General features: G+C 45.7%; 2 protein-coding genes across 2 annotated transcripts in view; one reads left to right on the top strand and one right to left on the bottom strand.

Annotated features, from left to right (window-relative positions):
* LOC121858477 overlaps positions 1–13,426 on the bottom strand; it is a 38,407-nt gene extending 24,981 nt beyond the window's left edge. The window contains exons 1-2 of the mRNA XM_042354924.1: positions 13,241–13,426; positions 517–710 (exon numbers count right to left, since the gene is read on the bottom strand). Of these exons, the coding sequence (XP_042210858.1) occupies positions 517–710; positions 13,241–13,385 (339 nt within the window). The 5' untranslated portion in view covers positions 13,386–13,426. The remainder of the gene's footprint in view (positions 1–516; positions 711–13,240) is intronic.
* Positions 13,427–14,411: 985 nt separating this feature from the next.
* LOC121858476 (myb-like protein V) lies at positions 14,412–17,604 on the top strand. The gene is made up of 2 exons (XM_042354923.1): positions 14,412–14,489; positions 17,083–17,604. The coding sequence occupies exons 1-2, from the start codon at positions 14,412–14,414 to the stop codon at positions 17,602–17,604; spliced, it is 600 nt and encodes a 199-aa protein (XP_042210857.1).
* Positions 17,605–19,293: the final 1,689 nt, after the last annotated feature.

Genomic DNA, 19,293 nt, shown 5'->3' with positions numbered 1-19,293 from the left:
AGAACCATGGACGATAAATTTTGGTATATGAAGGCTGTCACTAGTCACACGTAAAATTTCGGAGCATATCGACCCCCAGCTGCACAGTTAGTTGTTTTAGCTACTGTACATGTACGTGTGTATGTATATGCACATATGTAAATGGCAGACAATCACACACACACACACACGGAGTACTGGGCGGGGGGGGGGGACAGGCATAAAACAGATGGTGTCCAAAGATGGCACCACCTCAACGGCCTTACTCCCACGCCCTCGAGCTGGCCTTGTGTGTGTGTGTGTGTGTGTGTGTGTGTGTGTGTGTGAGTGAAAAATGTGGTTTACTTCAGAAATTCCTCAAATATTTCTTAACTTCTCGGGCGTTCCCAAGGCCACTCTAGCCCAGGGCCTCACGAACGCCAAGGACATCATCAGTGTGTGTTTGTGTCTCCCGCCTTCCCTCCACAGTACCCACCCTAGTAAGACCTTCCCTCCACAGTACCCACCCTAGTAAGCCCTTCCCTCCACAGTACCCACCCTAGTAAGCAGGTCCTGGGACTGCGTCAGTATAGGAGCGACGCCGCCGAAGAGGAGCTCGTACTGGTAATGGGTGACGGAGGTGAGGCGTCGCAGGTGTTGCCCGTACACCTCCTCCACGCATTGCAGCCGCCTCGCCAGCGTCCGTTCTGTTGCCGCAACCACCACCGCCATCCGCAACCTCGGCTCCAACTCTGTTCGGGGGGAAAAAACAAAGGAGTGCGGTTAGGAGGAGGAGGTGATGATGTAACTCTGAGGCTAGGAGGTAAAAACATGCGGTCAGGGGGAGGAGTAGGAAGAGAAGGTTAGGGAGGAGTTAGAGGATGAAGGGAGAGGAGGAGGACAAAAGGAGGGGAGGAAGACGAGGGGGAAGGGAAGGGGAATGAGGAGGAGGACGGGGAGGGAGGGAGTAGTAGTAATTTGATTTTGCGGGAAAAGGAGACAAAAAGATGCCGTCAGGTAGACAAGAGGTGAAGGGGGGAGTTTACCTGACACTGAGGTATGTGCGTGTGTGCGTATGCGTGCGTGCGTGTGTGTGTGTGTGTGTGACTGGGTGTACTGTTTCGACTACTGGCCACACACACACACACACACACACACACACACACACACACACACACACACACACTAACCTAACATAAACCCAGCAATGATAACATAACAATTTACCTTGAGAAACAATGTCAAGCGATGGTCCACAATTACGCAACAGAAGCAACATCCATTAACCCTTTGCAACATCATACTGGAGATAATGAGCACCAATACTTAACAATTACAAGACACACTAACTACTACTCAGCCATGTATACTTGTTATATAATTTAGTAGTTGATAATATGAAGGGAGAAAGTGTAGGGGTATTAACTATAGTGATTTTGTTTTCAGTGGTGTTATTTATACAGTGTCGGTGTAACTGTGGTGTAATTAAGCAGGTGTATGCCCCCCCCCCTGTATTTCCCTCAGAATTCTTCTCAAGGTGTTAATGTTTCCCCTCAGCCACTTACTGTCTACAAATAAACACTTGGCTCCGGTTTCTGGGTTTTTTTTGTACTGTATGTGACATCCTCATTCTCGGAACATCTGCATGAGTTCAGGTAATCCACACACTTCATCACGTAACTCAGGTGTGTAGATATTGTTTACATTTTACGAGCAATATTGTAATGTATGAAGTATTGTGATGTTCAAACGGTACTAATTTATATAATAATTCAAGAGTGTGGTCATGATTTGGTGGGATTATATCAACATTACATTTCACACAAATCTAAGCTAACTATAATGATGTGAATGAGTTATGTGGCAGACGAGTAAGATATTTATATTTTGGACATACTTTTGACTGTTTGGTTGAAATGTAATATTTAATTCAACAAAACTCTCACGCTACTGTACTTTGAATCAGTACAAGATAACCATCACATGATAACACATGATTGCCGCCAACTTAAGCTGTTATTACGAGCACGAAATGTATACAAACAGCTGACACGAACTTCCGACGTCTTAAACACACGATTTCTGTACTTTGTTTTTGTGATATCTCTCTCTCTCTCTCTCTCTGGGTGTGTGAAAGTCGCCCTTCCATCAGTGACAATGACCCAATAACTTTTAAGCCTGTAGGTGTGGGCGTTGATACAGGTACATACATACACACAGGTAGTAAGTAGTTCCTGGTCACCTTCCCTCCTGGCGTAGGAGTCGTTTGGCCCACCCGCACCCACACCCCCACCCACACCCACACCCCCACCCACACCCACTACACCTCCAACTCCCCCAACCAGTTTGCACTCAAATGCTTTACCCAGCCGAGATGACCCGTTACCTGTCTTTTGACCACTTAACCTAACCTTACCACCTCACGTCTCCAGCTAAGAACACCACCTGATTAACACCTGCAAATCACCTGTCATTATAATCTAAAAAACTTGCCTGGATTTTATAAGTCAATAATACTTTCTAAATCGATGTTATCAATCAAGTCTTATATCCTGATTATAATTCAATTCTTTATTACTTTCAAAATTATTTATCGTTTAATTTAGTTGTCTACGATAGGGAGGCGACAAATGATATAAATGTCACTACTTACTTCTCCACTCTAGCCTCTTGAGACCTTCACAAGACGGAAGGGAATCGACAACGGATTTAAAAGACGAATGGAAAGACGGAATTTAAATCAACACCTGACACACCGCCACACAAATATGACGGAGAGACAGAGATACAGACGGGGTACAGGACTCAAGCGACAGGACGCAAAATTTGAGAAATCTGGTTGACAGGAGATAAGATGTTCACTGCTACAGCTAACCTAACCTAACTTAACCAAACCAAGCTAAACCTAACCAAACCCAACACCCCACAGGTACCGTTAAGGTGTTACATTATCAGGTGGAAATAATCTAGGGTGCGTAATCTTCAGGTGACCCATACCTGAATTATTACCTACGCAACCGAACGGCTGATCTACGCCGGCAACACAGCGTACCATGGAGACATTTGGCATACTCGTCAAGTTTACCTTTACTGAGGATTGTACATTTGTGTATACCTGTACAGTCAGCGTTATTCTCGCCTGGCGCTGAGGTCTAGTCTTAGCCTGGCGTTGTTGTTCTTATAGTCTGGCGTTGTTGTTCTTATTAGCCTGGCGTTGAGGTCTTTATTAGTCTGGCGTTCTGGTTTTTATGAGCCTGGCGTTGTGGTCCAATGTAGCCTGGCGTTGTTGTTCCTATAGTCTGGCGTTGAGGTAATCATTAGCCTGGCGTTGAGGTCTTTATTAGCTTGACGTTTTGGTCCAATCTAATCTAGGCTGTTAAATTAAGTTAAGACCAGTTAGTGTTTAATTCATGTCTAAACCGAATTAAACCTCTTGTCCGTAGTTACGTATGTCTGATATAAGGTTTAATTTCTTAGATAAAATTATAATGAAAAAATAAACCAGTAATATCACAAATTATAAACCGATAATGACAATAATCTTCAAGAAAATAATACAACACCGATAACAAAATCACACACTTCCGATAACACTGATAACCCGATAATCAATTACACAATACAGATAACATCCCAAGAAGTTATACACTGCCGATAACAATACCTTCCCGATAACAATAACTTCAATAATAAATCTTACAATCCCGATAACAATACCCAGGTTTCTCCAGGTATTCTCAAGTGAGGTAATTACAGGTGAAACTGCTGTAATAACACTAACGAGACAAATTAACTATTCTTAATGCAGCATCTTGTTTCTATGACTCATTCACACACACACACACCGATAACAATACCCTCTCTCGTCTTAAAGGTGGTGCCGCTATTACAATGGAATTTAAAGACATGAAGAATAATTAAGTCTCTCTCTCTCTCTCTCTCTCTCTCTCTCTCTCTCTCTCTCTCTCTCTCTCTCTCTCTCAGGTTACATCTTTCTTGCCCCGACGTGTCGTGATGAAACCGAGGCCTGATTGGTTCTTTGACTTTATTATGGGTGAACGATAATAACTTACAGTCTCATGCAGTCTCACACACACACACACACACACACACACACACACACACACTTGTCTGGCCGGTGATTGAATAACCTTTGAGACAGAATCAACCGCTGTACGATAACTGAACAATGACTGAATGAAGATAGAGAGGTTAGGTTAGGTCAGGTATTGCTACGGTTTAATTAAGTTATATCAAAGCTAGATTAGGACAGGTAAACAAACCAGATCAAACAAACAAATAAACAGACCAAGTTACACACACACACACTGAACCAAACAAACAAACAAACAAAAGTAAACAACACGATGAGCAAAAACAGGATTTTTCAGTGGTATTTACACATACTTGATTTGTTCTCTTAACACCATCAACCAAACAAACAAATCAGGTCAAACAAATTCGATGAAAGTACCTACCACGCCTAAGCAAGCAAAACAGTAGAATGAAATCACGTCTCCCAATCTGTTTACAACTACCTTATAAGTACACCAGGTAAACAACAGCTGATCAAACAATATTTAACATGAAAGTATACAAGTTTACCCAAATTGTTTGCCGTCTCCTGTACACCAAACAAAGAGAAGTATGTCAAACAATATATACAAATACTGTACCTAACAAACCAAAGCAAACAATAAATGAAAAATACAAATATTAATTAAATTGTTTACTAGCACCTGTACACAAAAACAAACAATCAACACAAACAATAACTATAAACAGGGCATGAAAGCTAGCTGTTCACATCCACACAAATCTGTTTACTACACCATGTAAACAAAAGCAAACAACACAATACAATATGAAAATACAAAACTACCTCATATACATATACGACCCCTACCTACCCACCAGCCCACCACCTGCCCACCCAGTCACCCACCCAGTCACCCACCAATCACCCATTCATTACCTCTCCACTCACCCACTACCTCCAGCTCTCTCTCTCTCTCTCTCTCTCTCTCATCACCACGACAAAAACCCACTGACACATTAAAGACTACTGGTCGGCTGCTCCTGGTGGGTGGGGGGTGGAGTGGAGGTGGGTGAGGGGGAGTGGATTGAGATAAGGGCAGGCATGTATTACCCTAACAAACTATTACCTCAGCTAACCCACAGCAAGGAGGTCAGGTCAGCTGCCTCTCTCTCTCCTAATTTCTTCAATTTCGGAATTATCTTCCCCCTCTAATATTCTTTCACCTCTCCTATTATCTATGAGGTGTGTGTGTGTGTGTGTGTGTGACCTAGCTTGTGATATATACAGAAACACACACACATATACGAACACACACACACACACACACACACACACACACACACACACACACGTACAGTGGATGCTAGTGGACAGGTGAGTTAGGTGAAGCAGAGGTGAGTGAGAGTGACACAGTTAGTGGGGCACTGTGCTGGTTTAGCTCACTCTAAGTCAGCCAGCGCCTGTATAGCGTTGCGCCACTGAACAAACGCGCCACACACACACACACACACACACACCGCTAATGCCAATAACGTGTGTTGACTCTTGCAACCCTTTGACCATCCATGCAATAAAGGTATGTTGCAGAGAAATAAGTTCAAAACCCTTAACACTAATGGAACATCACATTAACTGAGCCCCTCTGGGACACAGTGAGACAGAGAACCAAACAGAGGGAGGAAACAAACAGAGGGGAGGAACCAAACAGGAGAAACAAACAGAGGGGAGGGGAGAAACAAACAGAGGGGGAAACAAACAGAGGGGGGAACAAACGGGGGGGAGGAAACAAACAGGGAGGAAACAAACAGGAGCAGGGGAGGAAACAAACAGAGGGCAGGAGGAAACAAACAGAGGGAGGAAACAAACAGAGGGAGGAAACAAACAGAGGAGGAGAACCAAACAGAGGGGAGGAAACAAACAGAGGGAGGAAACAAACAGAGGAGGGAAACAAACAGAGGAGGAACAAACAGAGGGGAGAACCAAACAGAGGGAGGAAACAAACAGAGGGAGAAACAAACAGAGGGAAACAAACAGAGGAGAGGAGGAAACAAACAGAGGGGAGGAAACAAACAGAGGAGAAACAAACAGAGGGAGGAAAGAGGGGGAAACAAACGAGGGAGAAACAAACAGAGGGAGGGAACCAAACTGAGGGAGAAACAAACAGAGGGAAACAAACAGAGGGAGAGGAAACAAACAGAGAGGAAACAAACAGAGGAGGAACCAAACAGAGGAGAACAAACAGGAGGAAACAAACAGAGGGGAGGAACCAAACTGAGGGAGGGAAACAAACAGGGAGGAAAAACAGGGGGGGAGAAACAAACAGAGGAGGAAACAAACAGGAGGAAACAAACAGGGGAGGAAACAAACAGAGGGGAGGAACCAAACAGGGGAGGAAACAAACAGAGGGAGAAACAAACAGGGGAGAAACAAACAGTTAAAATGCAAGAAAAATTTCCCATCGACAAGAAAGAAAAATGAAAATAATATCTGCACGGTGTTGATCACGTAGTCTTAGCCAGGTAGACTTCGGGGTCTTGGTGAAGTTTTGAGTGTGGTGGGTCTCGTTGCTTAAATACAGGTGTGGGTCTTAGTTAAACACAGACATGGGTCTTAGCGGAGAAAGAAAACTTGAAATGGAGAGAGAGAGAGAGATGAGGGGATGCTGGGGTGACGGGAGTGGGATGATGACTGGGGGAGGTGGGGGTGATGACTGGGTGGGGGAGTGGAGTGATGACTGGGGAGGGTGGGAGTGATGAGGGGAGGTGGGGTGATGACTGGGGGAGGGTGGGGGTGATGACTGGGGGAGGTGGGTGGGGGAGATGAGGGGAGGAGTGGTAAGGGGGTGTACCTCTTGTGTTGAGAAGAACAACTCCACCTCTTCAACAAAATGTTCTTCCTCTTCTTCGTCCGTGAGAACCACCTAACCAACCACTGTCACACTTCTCACCAGACAAACAACCAATCACCGAGAACTGAACAGCCAGGTATTGTACTTTAATTACTAAAAGATGATCATTATCGACTCAATAGGCAGAGAGGCGATACCAACCACTCCAGTTTCCTCAACCTTGAGCGTGCTGGCCACTAAGTAGGGAGGAGGAGGGAGGGGGAGGAGTAGTGGGAGGAGGTAGGAGGATGGGAGGTGGGGGATGGGAGAGGGTTAGGGAGGAAGAGGGAGGAGGATGAGGCAAACGAGAAAAGGAGAGGGGAAAAGGAAGAGGAGGAGGGTAGCAGGAGGAGGGAATAAGGAGAAGGGAAGAAGAATTTGGAGGAGGAGGAGGAGGGAGGAGGAGGAGGAGGAGGAGGAGGAGGAGAGAGACGACCCCGAGGCAGAATAGATCAGCTCAGGCTAATTGGGTGTTGACCACCAGTTCGTCATTTTGTGGTTGTTGATGTTATTATTGGGGATGGGAGGGGGGAGGGGGGCAGAGGGGAAGAGTATTGACCAATAGCGTGCAGGGGATGATGGATGGATGGGAGGGCTTTACTAACCTTGATTCCAGTATTTGGTCTTAAAAAAAAAGGTAAACACACACACACACACACACACTAAATATTGCACTTGACTCCTTAAGTGTTACTCCCGATGTAAACAAACAGGAGAGTCAATAAAGATGGTAATGAATGAAAGAACACCTGGCTTAATTGTGGCATGACCTTGAATTTGAAAGTCTCTCTCTCTCTCTCTCTCTCTCTCTCTCTCGGGAAAGAATAATAAGGAAGAGAGGAAAGAAGGAATGAGGAGAAACTAAAGGAGGAATAAGAAGGAAGAGAAGAACAGATGTACATAAGATGGAAGAGGTAACATCGGACCCAGTCGAGGCCATGAGAAGGTACTGGGAGGACCAGGCTACAGTCAACGCCCTCCTTCCTTCTCTCCGTCCCTCCTGCCGACATCCACCCTTAGCTCTTCCGCCCACTGACTCCTTCCTCCTTCCCTTTCTTCCTCTCTTCCTTCCCTCCTTCATTTCACCTTCCCTACCTCCTTCCTTCCTTCTCTCCTCCCCCGTGACGTAAGAACCACAGTTAGTCCTTCTCCCACGCCCATTTTTAGCCTCCCCTTCCCCCTCTTTACCCCCCCCCTCCCCCTACCTTCCCCCTCCTCTCTCACACTCCACCAGACCCTGTATTATATTGTTAGCCACCATACATTACTGGCAACCCCTATCACCATTGTCACTACCACCACCATTATCCCCTACCACCATCACCACTCTTACCACCACTACCACCATCACCACTCTTACCACCACTACCACCATCACCACTCTTACCACCACCATCAAACTCGCATCCCCACTACTACCACAACATCACGACCACTATCACCACACTACCACCATCAACCACACTACCACCATCAACCACCTCCACCAGCCCTCAAAGAACCAATAGCAGCAGGAGTAGGGAGGAGGGAGGGGGAAGGGGGGAAGGAAGAGGGAGAGAAGAGGGAGGAAGGAGGTAGAGAGAAGGGGAGGGAAGGAGGGAGGAATAGGGGCAGTGTCACCTCGGGCACTGGCCGTGAGTGACCAATAAAACAAAGAGTACTGTACGTCCAGCCATGACAGTGACGATGACTTTAACCAGGAAGGATGACATAAAATATTTAACTCCTCCTTCCCCAGCTTCCTTCCTTCCTCTCTCTCTCTCTACCTCCTTCACCTACCTCCTCCCTCCTTCTTCCCCCTCTACTTCCTTCTCCCTCCCTCTCTCCTCTTTCCTCCTTTACCCAGCCAAATATTCAATCAGCCACATTGTTTTTACCTGTGACTCAACAACTACCTGTAACTAATCACTCAGGTGATAATATGAATCTCAGGTGCACAAGACGGGAACCTCTCAATTAATATATTACTAACTGACGTGAAATAGTTATGTTATAGTGGTGTTATGTTATAGTGGTCATATTGTCAGGCGTTCATTAAAGAGTTTGTTTTTATTGTTAGCATTGTGTTTGTGTGCGTGTGTGTATGTGCGTATATGCGTGTGTGCGTATCTGTGTGTGCTGCAGGTAACGAGTAGGAAACAGAGATATGAAAATATTAAAACACTTCCATGATTGTCCACATCCTGAGGTGGACAAGTAGGAGGCAGCAGGTAGAGCCAAGGGTCTCCTGAGGATGTAAATAATCAAGGGAACGTTTATATATTTTCAAGTTTCTGTTTCCTTTGTCGTTACTCGCATGTTAATGAATTATTCCTCGTCTTGTGTGTGTGTGTGTGGGAGGTAGTGTGAGTGAGAGTGAGTGTGTGAGTGATTGTGAGTGCGTGATGTGAATAAGAATGTCAATTGCTCTGGGGTCCCAACACATGCTCACACAGCTCTAATATCAGACCGCTGCAACGACGGTATAGGCGGAAGAGGTGACCAACATGGGAACCCTATAGTGACGACCCCGGCGGATGAAGACAATGCAAGATGGACACTTCATGGACAGGCTACTAAGGCGAAACCCAACAAATTGAGCTATCCCTCCTCCTCCCTCTACCTACTTTCTCCTTCCTTCTCTAACTATTTCCTCTTTATCCATCCTTCTTCCTCCCCCTCCTCCCTCCTTCTCCCTCTACCTCCCCCTTCCTCTACCTCCTCCCTTCTTCTTCCTCTACCTCCTCCCTCCTTCTCCCTCTACCTCCTTCCCCTCTTCTCCAGTTGATCACGGCAAAATTCCACAATCGTCATGTAAATACAGGGTGAGGCAAAATGAATCCATAATATCCAGTTTTTATTTGGCCAAAAGAGGTGTTGCTTCCCATAGTTTTCCTTGAAGACCAACTGTTATTGAATAAAACTCATTCAAAGGTAATCAAGTTAATGATGCTGTACTAATTACTAAAATTCTCCCCTTAAACCTGTATAATACTAGCTCACTATTTAGTTTAATTACTTTGTTCCTTCCTCACCAAGATGCTAATTAGTTCACATATTAAGATATTATTAAGGCCTATGTGTAATGCTATTCACTTCACATAGACCTCAGTTAATCCACTGCCTTCATAATACAATAATTCCCCATCGCTGTAACAAAAATATCTTAATACTGTCAGAAATTCCTTTAAAAAATCCTAAACTATTAACTACATTCCTAATTTTGTTCTTAATCCTCTAATCACCAACATGGAGTTTCTATTACATACTATTATTATTTTTGACCTATCTTAAAAGTCCATCTAATTATACATAGTGAAATAGATTTTTTACTTAAACTAACAAAAATGAGTTCCGTCGATCAACCTAAATGGGATTCTAACATGACCCCAATATGGCATCCTGTCCCACCATTTCCAACCTTATTTTGACGTGTAATTGACCTTGAAAATCATCTAATAACAACTATCACTATGACGCAGCCTCCTGATGGGTTAACTAAAGCCATATACAGAACAAGTGTGTGATGTGGTAACTGTGGTAGGTCCATGCAGGTAACACAAGGTGAAACACAGACTAGTGCCACAGAAACACTCCACGTCTGCAGAGAGCAACAGAAGAACACTAGCAACGGAAGCAGCAACGGAAACGGATATAACAAACCTTTAGCAGCAACAGTAACAGATGCAAAAACAATTTCAGTAACAGATACAACAACAAACCCCTAACAACAACAACAGCGGAAGGAACAACAACCTCAGCAGCAGTAACATCCCCAGTAACAACAACCCAGCAACAACACAACAACCCCAGCAACAGTAACAACAACCCCAGAAACAGTAACAACAACCAGAAACAACAGAGGCGCAGCAGCAGGGACGGAGGCAGGTACAGGTGTGCGGGAGTGTAGCTTGAGCGCTTCGATGAGAACACCCACGTCGCCTGAAACAGTTGCTTTTTGTCTCGTGGTTAAATGAGTAATTCCCCCCCCCCCTCGTATATCAATGTCTTATAGGAAGAACATGCGGGCGGCTGTGGATAAGACCCTCCCTACCACACACACATATCTCCCTAACTCGTGACAAATTATGTAAACACGTCACAACAACTCGGCTGCCAAAAAATTCCACCGAGTTCTCATGGCTAGTTCCTCGACGCTGGGGAGCCGTTAATTGACAATTTTTCTTGTGGGAAAAAAAAAGTCTTATTACGAGGTTACTTCTTCAATTATAACAAGCAACGCCTACCGACCAGTGGGAGCGTCAAGCCTAAGTTCGATGGTCGCTTTGTGAGGTGTTGGATAAAAGATGACGACTCACTGTCACTTGGACGGCGGCGGGAGTGTCGCGACTACAGTAGTGCAGAAATGTGAGCGGACTGACATGTACGAGTATAAAGTGGGTAGTTTACAGCGTTCCCAGAAGTGCGTGTGTTGTGTGTGCTTGGGTGTGTGGGTGGGTGTGTGTGTGTGTGTGTGTGTGGGTGGGTGGGTGGAGTGGGTGTGTGTGGGTGGGTGTGTGTGTGTGGTGGGTATTGGGTGGTGAATTAAGTGTGGGTGGGTGTGTGTGTGGGTGGGTGGGTGTGGGTGGGCTGGTGGGTGGGTGGGTGGAGTGTGGGTGGGTGGTGGGTGGGTGGGTGTGGGTGGAGTGGGTGGGTGGGGGTGGGTGGGTGGGTGTGTGTGTGTGTGTGTGTGTGTATGTGGGTGAGTGTGAATATGTGTGTGTATTTGGGTGGTTGTGGGTGGGTGTTTATCCGCCACCCACAAGAAACGGTCGTCACCACCACTGCACCGCCCACCTTACACTCTCCGCTATCATTTTCGTAGCTGTCAATAGTCTCGTGGAATTGTCTGTCAGACTTACAGCCACCTCTTCGGTATATGAGAATCTTACCCACGAGACTCTTTAGCGAGATTTAAATCCTAACCTAACCACAAACCACCCAAAAATAACTGGTATAAAGCGACTTCGATTCGACACTGATGATAATGACCCAACCCTCAAACCTGACGTTACTACATTACTTGACACATAATAAACTACCATTGCTCCTCGTCCGCCAACACTAACTACCGCCCCTTGTAGGAAACTCTTGAAATTACCACCGGGAACACACGCCGGTCACATTGTCACAAGCTACGATTTGTATAATCATTTTCCAGCGACGAATGTTAGAGAGTTACTGACCTGCTTGAACGTAAAAAAATCTTCCAGTTCTATAATATTTGGTGTATAACGGGCCGAGAACTGTGGCTCCTTCACCGCTAAAACAGGTGACTTGGGTGTGGATCTGACTCATCTGTTACCCATCAATATCTAACCTGCACCATACAAAGTAATCAACACAACATCACCCCATTGTAGACTCGTTTTCTCTTACCTACGAACATCAACACAATCTCAAAGGTCAAACACTTCTAAATGACTGACTTGACGATGACTTAACCCATTTAGTATGATGAATTAACCCCTGAAGTATGATGACATCCTCTTCAGCATGATGAATTGACCCCTGAAATATAAAGCTTTATCCTCCCTCTATGAGTTTAAGGTGATGTCAAGGGAAAGCCAGGGAAAAAACATCAGAAAAATCAGGGAAATATTAAGGATATCAGAAGTCAAGGGAAAAATCAGGAAGTTATCACAAAACTGCGGAAAGGCTCAGCAATAAATAACTAAATAAATAAATTCCAGATTGATAAATAGTTTGGGAAATATTGTAGAAACATTGAGGGAAAACCAAGTAGTCTTTCTCACCTGTCGTACACTAAGCACACCTGAGTCAGTAAAATAGTCATTAATAAGTTAGAGATTAATTAGAGGCGGTTCAGAAAAATCTCATTAAAATAAAAAAAAATAATTAGTCGGCAAAAAGTAAAAAAAAAAAGTAAATGTAAAAGTTCTAAAAAAAATGTCAGTAAAAATAACAAAAGTTGACGCCACACAATATTGTACACACACACTACTTTGCCGTCACTCGGAATCTAGTATGACGATCATCCAGCTATGATACGAGTTATTAGGGATGTCACCTTCATTGGTGAGTTCTGAGATGACTAAAGAGGCCGATACGGGACCGGCAGGGTCGTTTACAGGTGTTGAACATGTGGAGGGCTACATCTAGTGCGGGAGGGGCGGCGGCAGCGTCTTTACGGCGCTGGCGCTTGTCTGCCTCGGTATGCAGTCGGGCTAATTCGAACGTATTGACACCTTCTTGTGTGGTACTCCTCCAAGCGTTACGGTGTGGAGTAATCGTCTCCCAGGTGAGGGGGTCGATTTGGCACTTTTTCAGGTTTGTCTTAAGACTATCCTTATACCTTTTCAGCTGGCAGCCAGCGTTACGTTTACACACACACACACACACACACACACACTCACCAATGCTAGGGTCAAAGGAGTCGATGGCATCTTGAAGGAGTATGGTATCCCCATCGAGGAGGTAAGCTGGGGCATCAAGGTCGACCTCAGCATGGGAGTCAGCCAGAGCCAGAGCGAAGGTCACCAGCCGTAGTTCCTGGGCCATGGGGCGTAGTGCTTGACCCACCGTATGTGCCCCCTCACCCACCACCTGCAGAAGGGAAGAGAGTATGTGATTAGTGTGTTATGTTAGGAGACTGATGACATTCTAAAACAATACACTAATACATTCTAAAATACACGAGTACATTGATACAAGACACGTGTAGTAACTAATAATAATACATTAATACAACAATACAACTCCATGAAATACAGGAACACAATGCTTCAGTGATACAATGTGTTACCATAGAAGCAGTGACAATGATACGTGGCAGGTGAATATAACAAAACAACGATACACGGTAACACATGACTACAGTTTAACCATGTAACCCTGTGATCTGATGACACTGGGAGACATTGCTACAGGAAAACAACACTACAGCGTCCTTGTTATCCCGTCATGAGGTCAGGTAAAACGAGTGTAGTGAGGCAACACCTACAGTATATACAATACCACGACGCCCAGGTACAATGATACAAGGATTACAGTGACAAGGATTACAGCCACCTGACACAACACCGATAAGAAATGCAAACCAAGAATTACAGCAATACAGTGAGACAACAAAAACAATGCCACCTTAATAGAATAACACGATAGAATTTTTATTTTTTACGTATGTTGTAACAGCGACGGATGATGACTTGGGGCAGCACGGGTTCAAGGTGACACGCAGAAGAGACCGCCGCCCTCGGTGATGTGGGAGGATAAAGGGGCCCTCCTAACCTGGTTTTACCCCTTGCCGCGTGTGGGAGGATGCAACAGCGTGGGAGATGCGGGGGATTCAGAGGACGTCCTGTGTGGAAAAGAGGTCCTTATACGTGGGAGAGAGTCTGGGATTATGGGGATGGGTGGAGGCTGTGTGTGTGTGTTTGGGAGGGGGCGTGGGAAGAAGCCTTAAAGACATGGGGATGGGAGGAGACAGCGTGGGAGATATATGGATGGGAGGAGGCTGTGTGAGGAAGGAGGGTCTTATACGTAGGAGGAAGCACGGAAGACTGCATAGAATACGTGAGGTTCAAGATGGACATCCTGTACGTATCATTGTTTACGTCAGTCCTCAGAACCTTCGTCGATCAAGATTCCTGCGTCGCTCAATTGGTTAATTGTTCCACTCATTCTCCCTGATTGGATAATTAGGTCAATGCTGTCCACCAATTAATCCAAAGTGTCGGTGTCGGAAGCCGATTGGTTCATATTACCGGTGTGGACAGCTGATTGCTTCATGAAGTATGTGGCGGCCACTGATTAGTTCACATTGATGGTATCGGCTGCTGATTGGTTCATATTATCCATGCTGGCCGCTGATTGGTCTAAAATGTTGCCGAGTGACCCAGGCATCAGATACACGAGGTCAGGATCCCCTAATTGGTGGAGGGCGTGGGAGGACAACTGGAAGGCGTGGAAGGACGGTCAGGGGGCGCAGGGGAGCTGTCAGTCTATTAATATCAAACTTCAAAGAAACTTTCATCACAACCCTCAGACCGTCGAGTGCTAACGACGGTCCTGGAGCTGTCGAAAAATCTCCAAGTGATTATCGACACATCACACATTAATTATCTACGTCGATGGCTTTACTATTTATATACTGTACTTAATAAGCAATGGTTATGAGCGACAGGTGTATTACGTTCTGTGTCGACGACCTCACTGTATATGATCAATAGGTATCTTACGTTCTCTTGGTTTTGTCGACCTCAATATGCATAATCGACGGGTGCCTTACGTTCACCGTGTCGTCGACCTCAATGCTTACATCACTAACTAGTTACACAGAGTCATCGCAAGAGGAGTGCCAAGGCCGGCCAGAGGCACCCGTCTGCATGACATTAACACACACACACACACACACACACACACACACACACACACACATATCACCAATAGGATTACACTTGAGGGAGGTCCTGCTAACTAATTGTGTCTTTTTCGATGTAGTGACCTTGACCTTTGACCTGCGGGTGTGTAAGGATCCAGCGGTAGTGTGTTTTATAACAGTAATGCCGCGAGGGAAGACAAGAGGACCCGCCTTCTGTCGCTCTACTGTACCTGGAATGGTAAATGTTCTTGCCGGGGATCTTGTGTCACTCCTGCTGGCGATCTTGCGCTACCACAGGTAACAGTACGCCACTTTGGACGATCATACGTCATATTTTCACTATAGTTACACACACACACACACACACACACACACACACACACATACATTACACACACACAGGTATGTACAGCATACTGCACACTTCAGTTGTAGCTAACATGATAGTACACAGACTGACGTCACACTTCACTATTTCAGTAGAGGCACAGATATACATACATATACATACGCTAACATATGTATAATGTACACGTATACTCCATTGTAACTCAACACAGGTAGTGAAAAATGAACGAGTTAAGACCATATGTACAAGGACCGGTATACACACAAACATGTGTACAGTACCTGTGTATGCAAATACACACACTCAGCCAGTAGTTGTCAACACACACGGAGAAGACCAATGTGTTAGTTAAGTAAGAGACCACAAGAGACAGTGGTGATGAGGGCGTATGTTATTATGTGGGCGGTGTGAGTGTGTGTGTGAATGAGTGAGTGAGTACGTGTGTGTGTGTGTGTGTGTGTGTGTGTGTGTGTGAGGGTTCGTGATCCAACAAAGCACTACCTTACGTGATAACGGTGTTGTAGTACAGTATCGCCAGGTGCCCCTTTCCCCCCGTCCCCACAGTCTAGGTACAATTAACTAATGCTGACCGACACACACACACACACCGTTATACACGTTGATATAACTCATTAGTGGGTGGAGATGTAATATAATTTTCAATTTGCCGTGACGTGTTTTTTGTTTTATTTTTTGCTTCGCGACAAAACCTCCCCCGTGATAGAGAACGTGATGCTATTTATAAAGCTCTTTGGTATTCGGCGTTAGGTTAGGTTTTTTCGCTGTTGTTACATCGTCCTCAGCCAGTCCTGATTATGGACTGTGAGGGAGGAAGGAAGAACGGAAGGAAGGAAGGACCCTGAGAACTGCCAGTCGTCCCGTCCTAAAACCCCTGAGATCATCCCATCTTAAAGACCCCTGAGAACTGCCAGTCGTCGCTTCCTAAAGACCCCTGAGAACTGCCAGTCGCCCCATCCTAAAGACCACTGAGAACTGCCAGTCGTCCCGTCCTAAAGACCACTGAGAACTGCCAGTCGTCCCGTCCTAAAAAACCCTGAGATCATCCGGTCCTAAAGACCCCTGAGAACTGCCAGTCGCCCTGTCCTAAAAAACCCTGAGATCATCCCGTCCTAAAAACCCCTGAGAACTGCCAGTCGTCGCGCCCCATACAATTATTAAGTGTTAATAGGAAGTTAATCTTAGGAGGGGTTTAAGCACACGCCTTGACCACACAAAGGACAAACATTAGAGTATATTGAAAATGACGGAGACGGAAGGAGGCCAAACCAGCAGTGTGTAGGAGACGACACGAAACAACCTGGACCAACAAGAGAGAAATTGGGACCTGGACCCTGAGTTCTACATACTACCACAAGCCAGGTCACTAACCCTAGCACTTTTCTACATACTACCACAAGCCAGGTCACTAACCCTAGCACTTTAACAAGCCAGGTCACTAACCATAGCACTACCACAAGCCAGGTCACTAACCCTAGCACTACCACAAGCCAGGTCACTTACCCCAGGCACCTCTACAAGCTAGTCTAGTGACCTTCATTAAGCCCACAAACAAGAACACTGAACCCATCACGCCCACAAACAAGAACACTGAACCCATCACGCCCACAAACAAGAACACTGAACCCATCACGCCCACAGAGAACACTGAACCCATCACGCCCACAAACAAGAACACTGAACCCATCACGCCAACAAACAAGAACATTGAACCCATCACGCCCACAGAGAACACTGAACCCATCACGCCCACAAACAAGAACACTGAACCCATCACGCCCACAAACAAGAACACTGAACCCATCACGCCCACAAACAAGAACACTGAACCCATCACGCCCACAAACAAGAACACTGAACCCATCACACCCACAAACAAGAACACTGAACCCATCACGCCCACAGTCACCGACACCTTCATACCTATAAACAAGAATATTGATTCCAGGACACCCACAAACAAAGCCATTGGAACTATTACACCCACAAAGAACAAGGAAACCCAATGCGCCCACAAACAAGGTAAATGACCCCCAGCACGCCCCCAGTACTCCCACGATCGTTTTCACTCGACCCAAAAATCAAGACTTGTACACCCACACCCTTGACTCATCTCCTGGCAGGACGAACTTGAAAAAAAAAAGAAAAAAGTTAAAAACAAGAGTAATAAGACTGGAGGCAGGCAGTAAGGGTAGTCCGTCAGCAAGGTTACAGCAGCGGCGTCAGCAAGAATGAATCTGTATAGGTTAGGTTAGGTTGTTACATTTTTACAAGTTGGTAATGATACAAGTTAGTACGCATTAAAGTTTCAGAAATTAATAGAAGCGGACGATAGCTTTGTTTTATCTTGATGTTGGAAAAGACATTTGAGTAACGCCACCATCACCTGTTAGGGATGTCTGCCTTATCTAGACCTCTCCCCGCCACTCAGTCTTCGACCAGCCTGACAAACAAGTATAAGGCAACAACAGCAGGTGAGTCATGAAGGATGGTGTCAGCGAGGGCGTGGTATCAGCGGATTTGTGGTGTCAGCAGCAACACAGGAAACAACCCCCGAGGCCAGGTATCAGGTGTCAGCCGGTCCACAAGCAGAGGCGAGACAACGAAGGTCAGTGCTCGTGACCCTAGTGTTTATGACGGTGTACAGCAGTCCAGGTACACTTCTGTCCAGGTCAACCTAATGGCGCCAGGTTATGACATGTTATGGCACCAGGTCATGACATGTTATGGCACCAGGTCATGACATGTTATGGCACCAGGTCATGACATGTTATGGCACCAGGTCATGACATGTTATGGCACCAAGTCATGACATGTTATGGCACCAGGTCATGACATGTTATGGCACCAGGTCATGACATGTTATGGCACCAGGTCATGACATGATATGGCGCCAGGTCATGACATGTTATGGCACCAGGTCATGACATGTTATGGCACCAGGTCATGACATGATATGGCGCCAGGTCATGACATGTTATGGCACCAGGTCATGACATGTTATGGCGCCAGGTCATGACATGTTATGGCACCAGGTCATGACATGTTATGGCACCAGGTCATGACATGTTATGGCACCAGGTCATGACATGTTATGGCGCCAGGTTATGACATGTTATGGCACCAGGTCATGACATGTTATGGCACCAGGTCATGACATGTTTCGGCACCAGGTCATGACATGTTACGGCACAGGTTATAACACCAGTTTAAGACACCAGATTATGACACCACCTTGACACCAGCAGGGAATTACTCAACCTAATACCTACATCCACATGAACTAACACCGTAAATTTCTACCGAAGTTCTGAGTCAATTCCCATCAATATCTCGCTTACGGTCAATACTCCCATGATAGTCGCCGTCACTACGTCTAGTTATCAGTACACCTGTTCCTCACACCTGTTCCCCACACCTGTTCCTCACACCTGTTCCTCACACCTGTTCCTCAACTTTTACTAAACTCTCTCAATAAACTTTCCGCCTCTGAACACGGAAAAAAGTATAAAAAAAAAATTCAATAAAATCCTGTCCCAACCGAGTCGATGTGTTTCTGGCAACATCCATCTAACTTGTTCTCAGGTGAGGGGGTGGGTGAGGGAGGAGGGGGTGAGGGAGGAGGGGGGAAGGGTGAGGTGGAGTGGATTGTGGATCAGGAGAGAGGAGGGATAAAGCAGTGCCAATGAGGAGAGGAAAGAGAGGAGAGAAAAGGAAAA

The sequence above is a fragment of the Homarus americanus genome, unplaced genomic scaffold (genome assembly GCF_018991925.1).
Source record: "Homarus americanus isolate GMGI-L3 unplaced genomic scaffold, GMGI_Hamer_2.0 scaffold57980, whole genome shotgun sequence".
Taxonomy (NCBI): Eukaryota; Metazoa; Arthropoda; class Malacostraca; order Decapoda; family Nephropidae; genus Homarus; species Homarus americanus.
The sequence above is the reverse complement of the archived record's forward strand: the minus strand, read 5'-3'. Positions and strand labels throughout refer to the sequence as shown.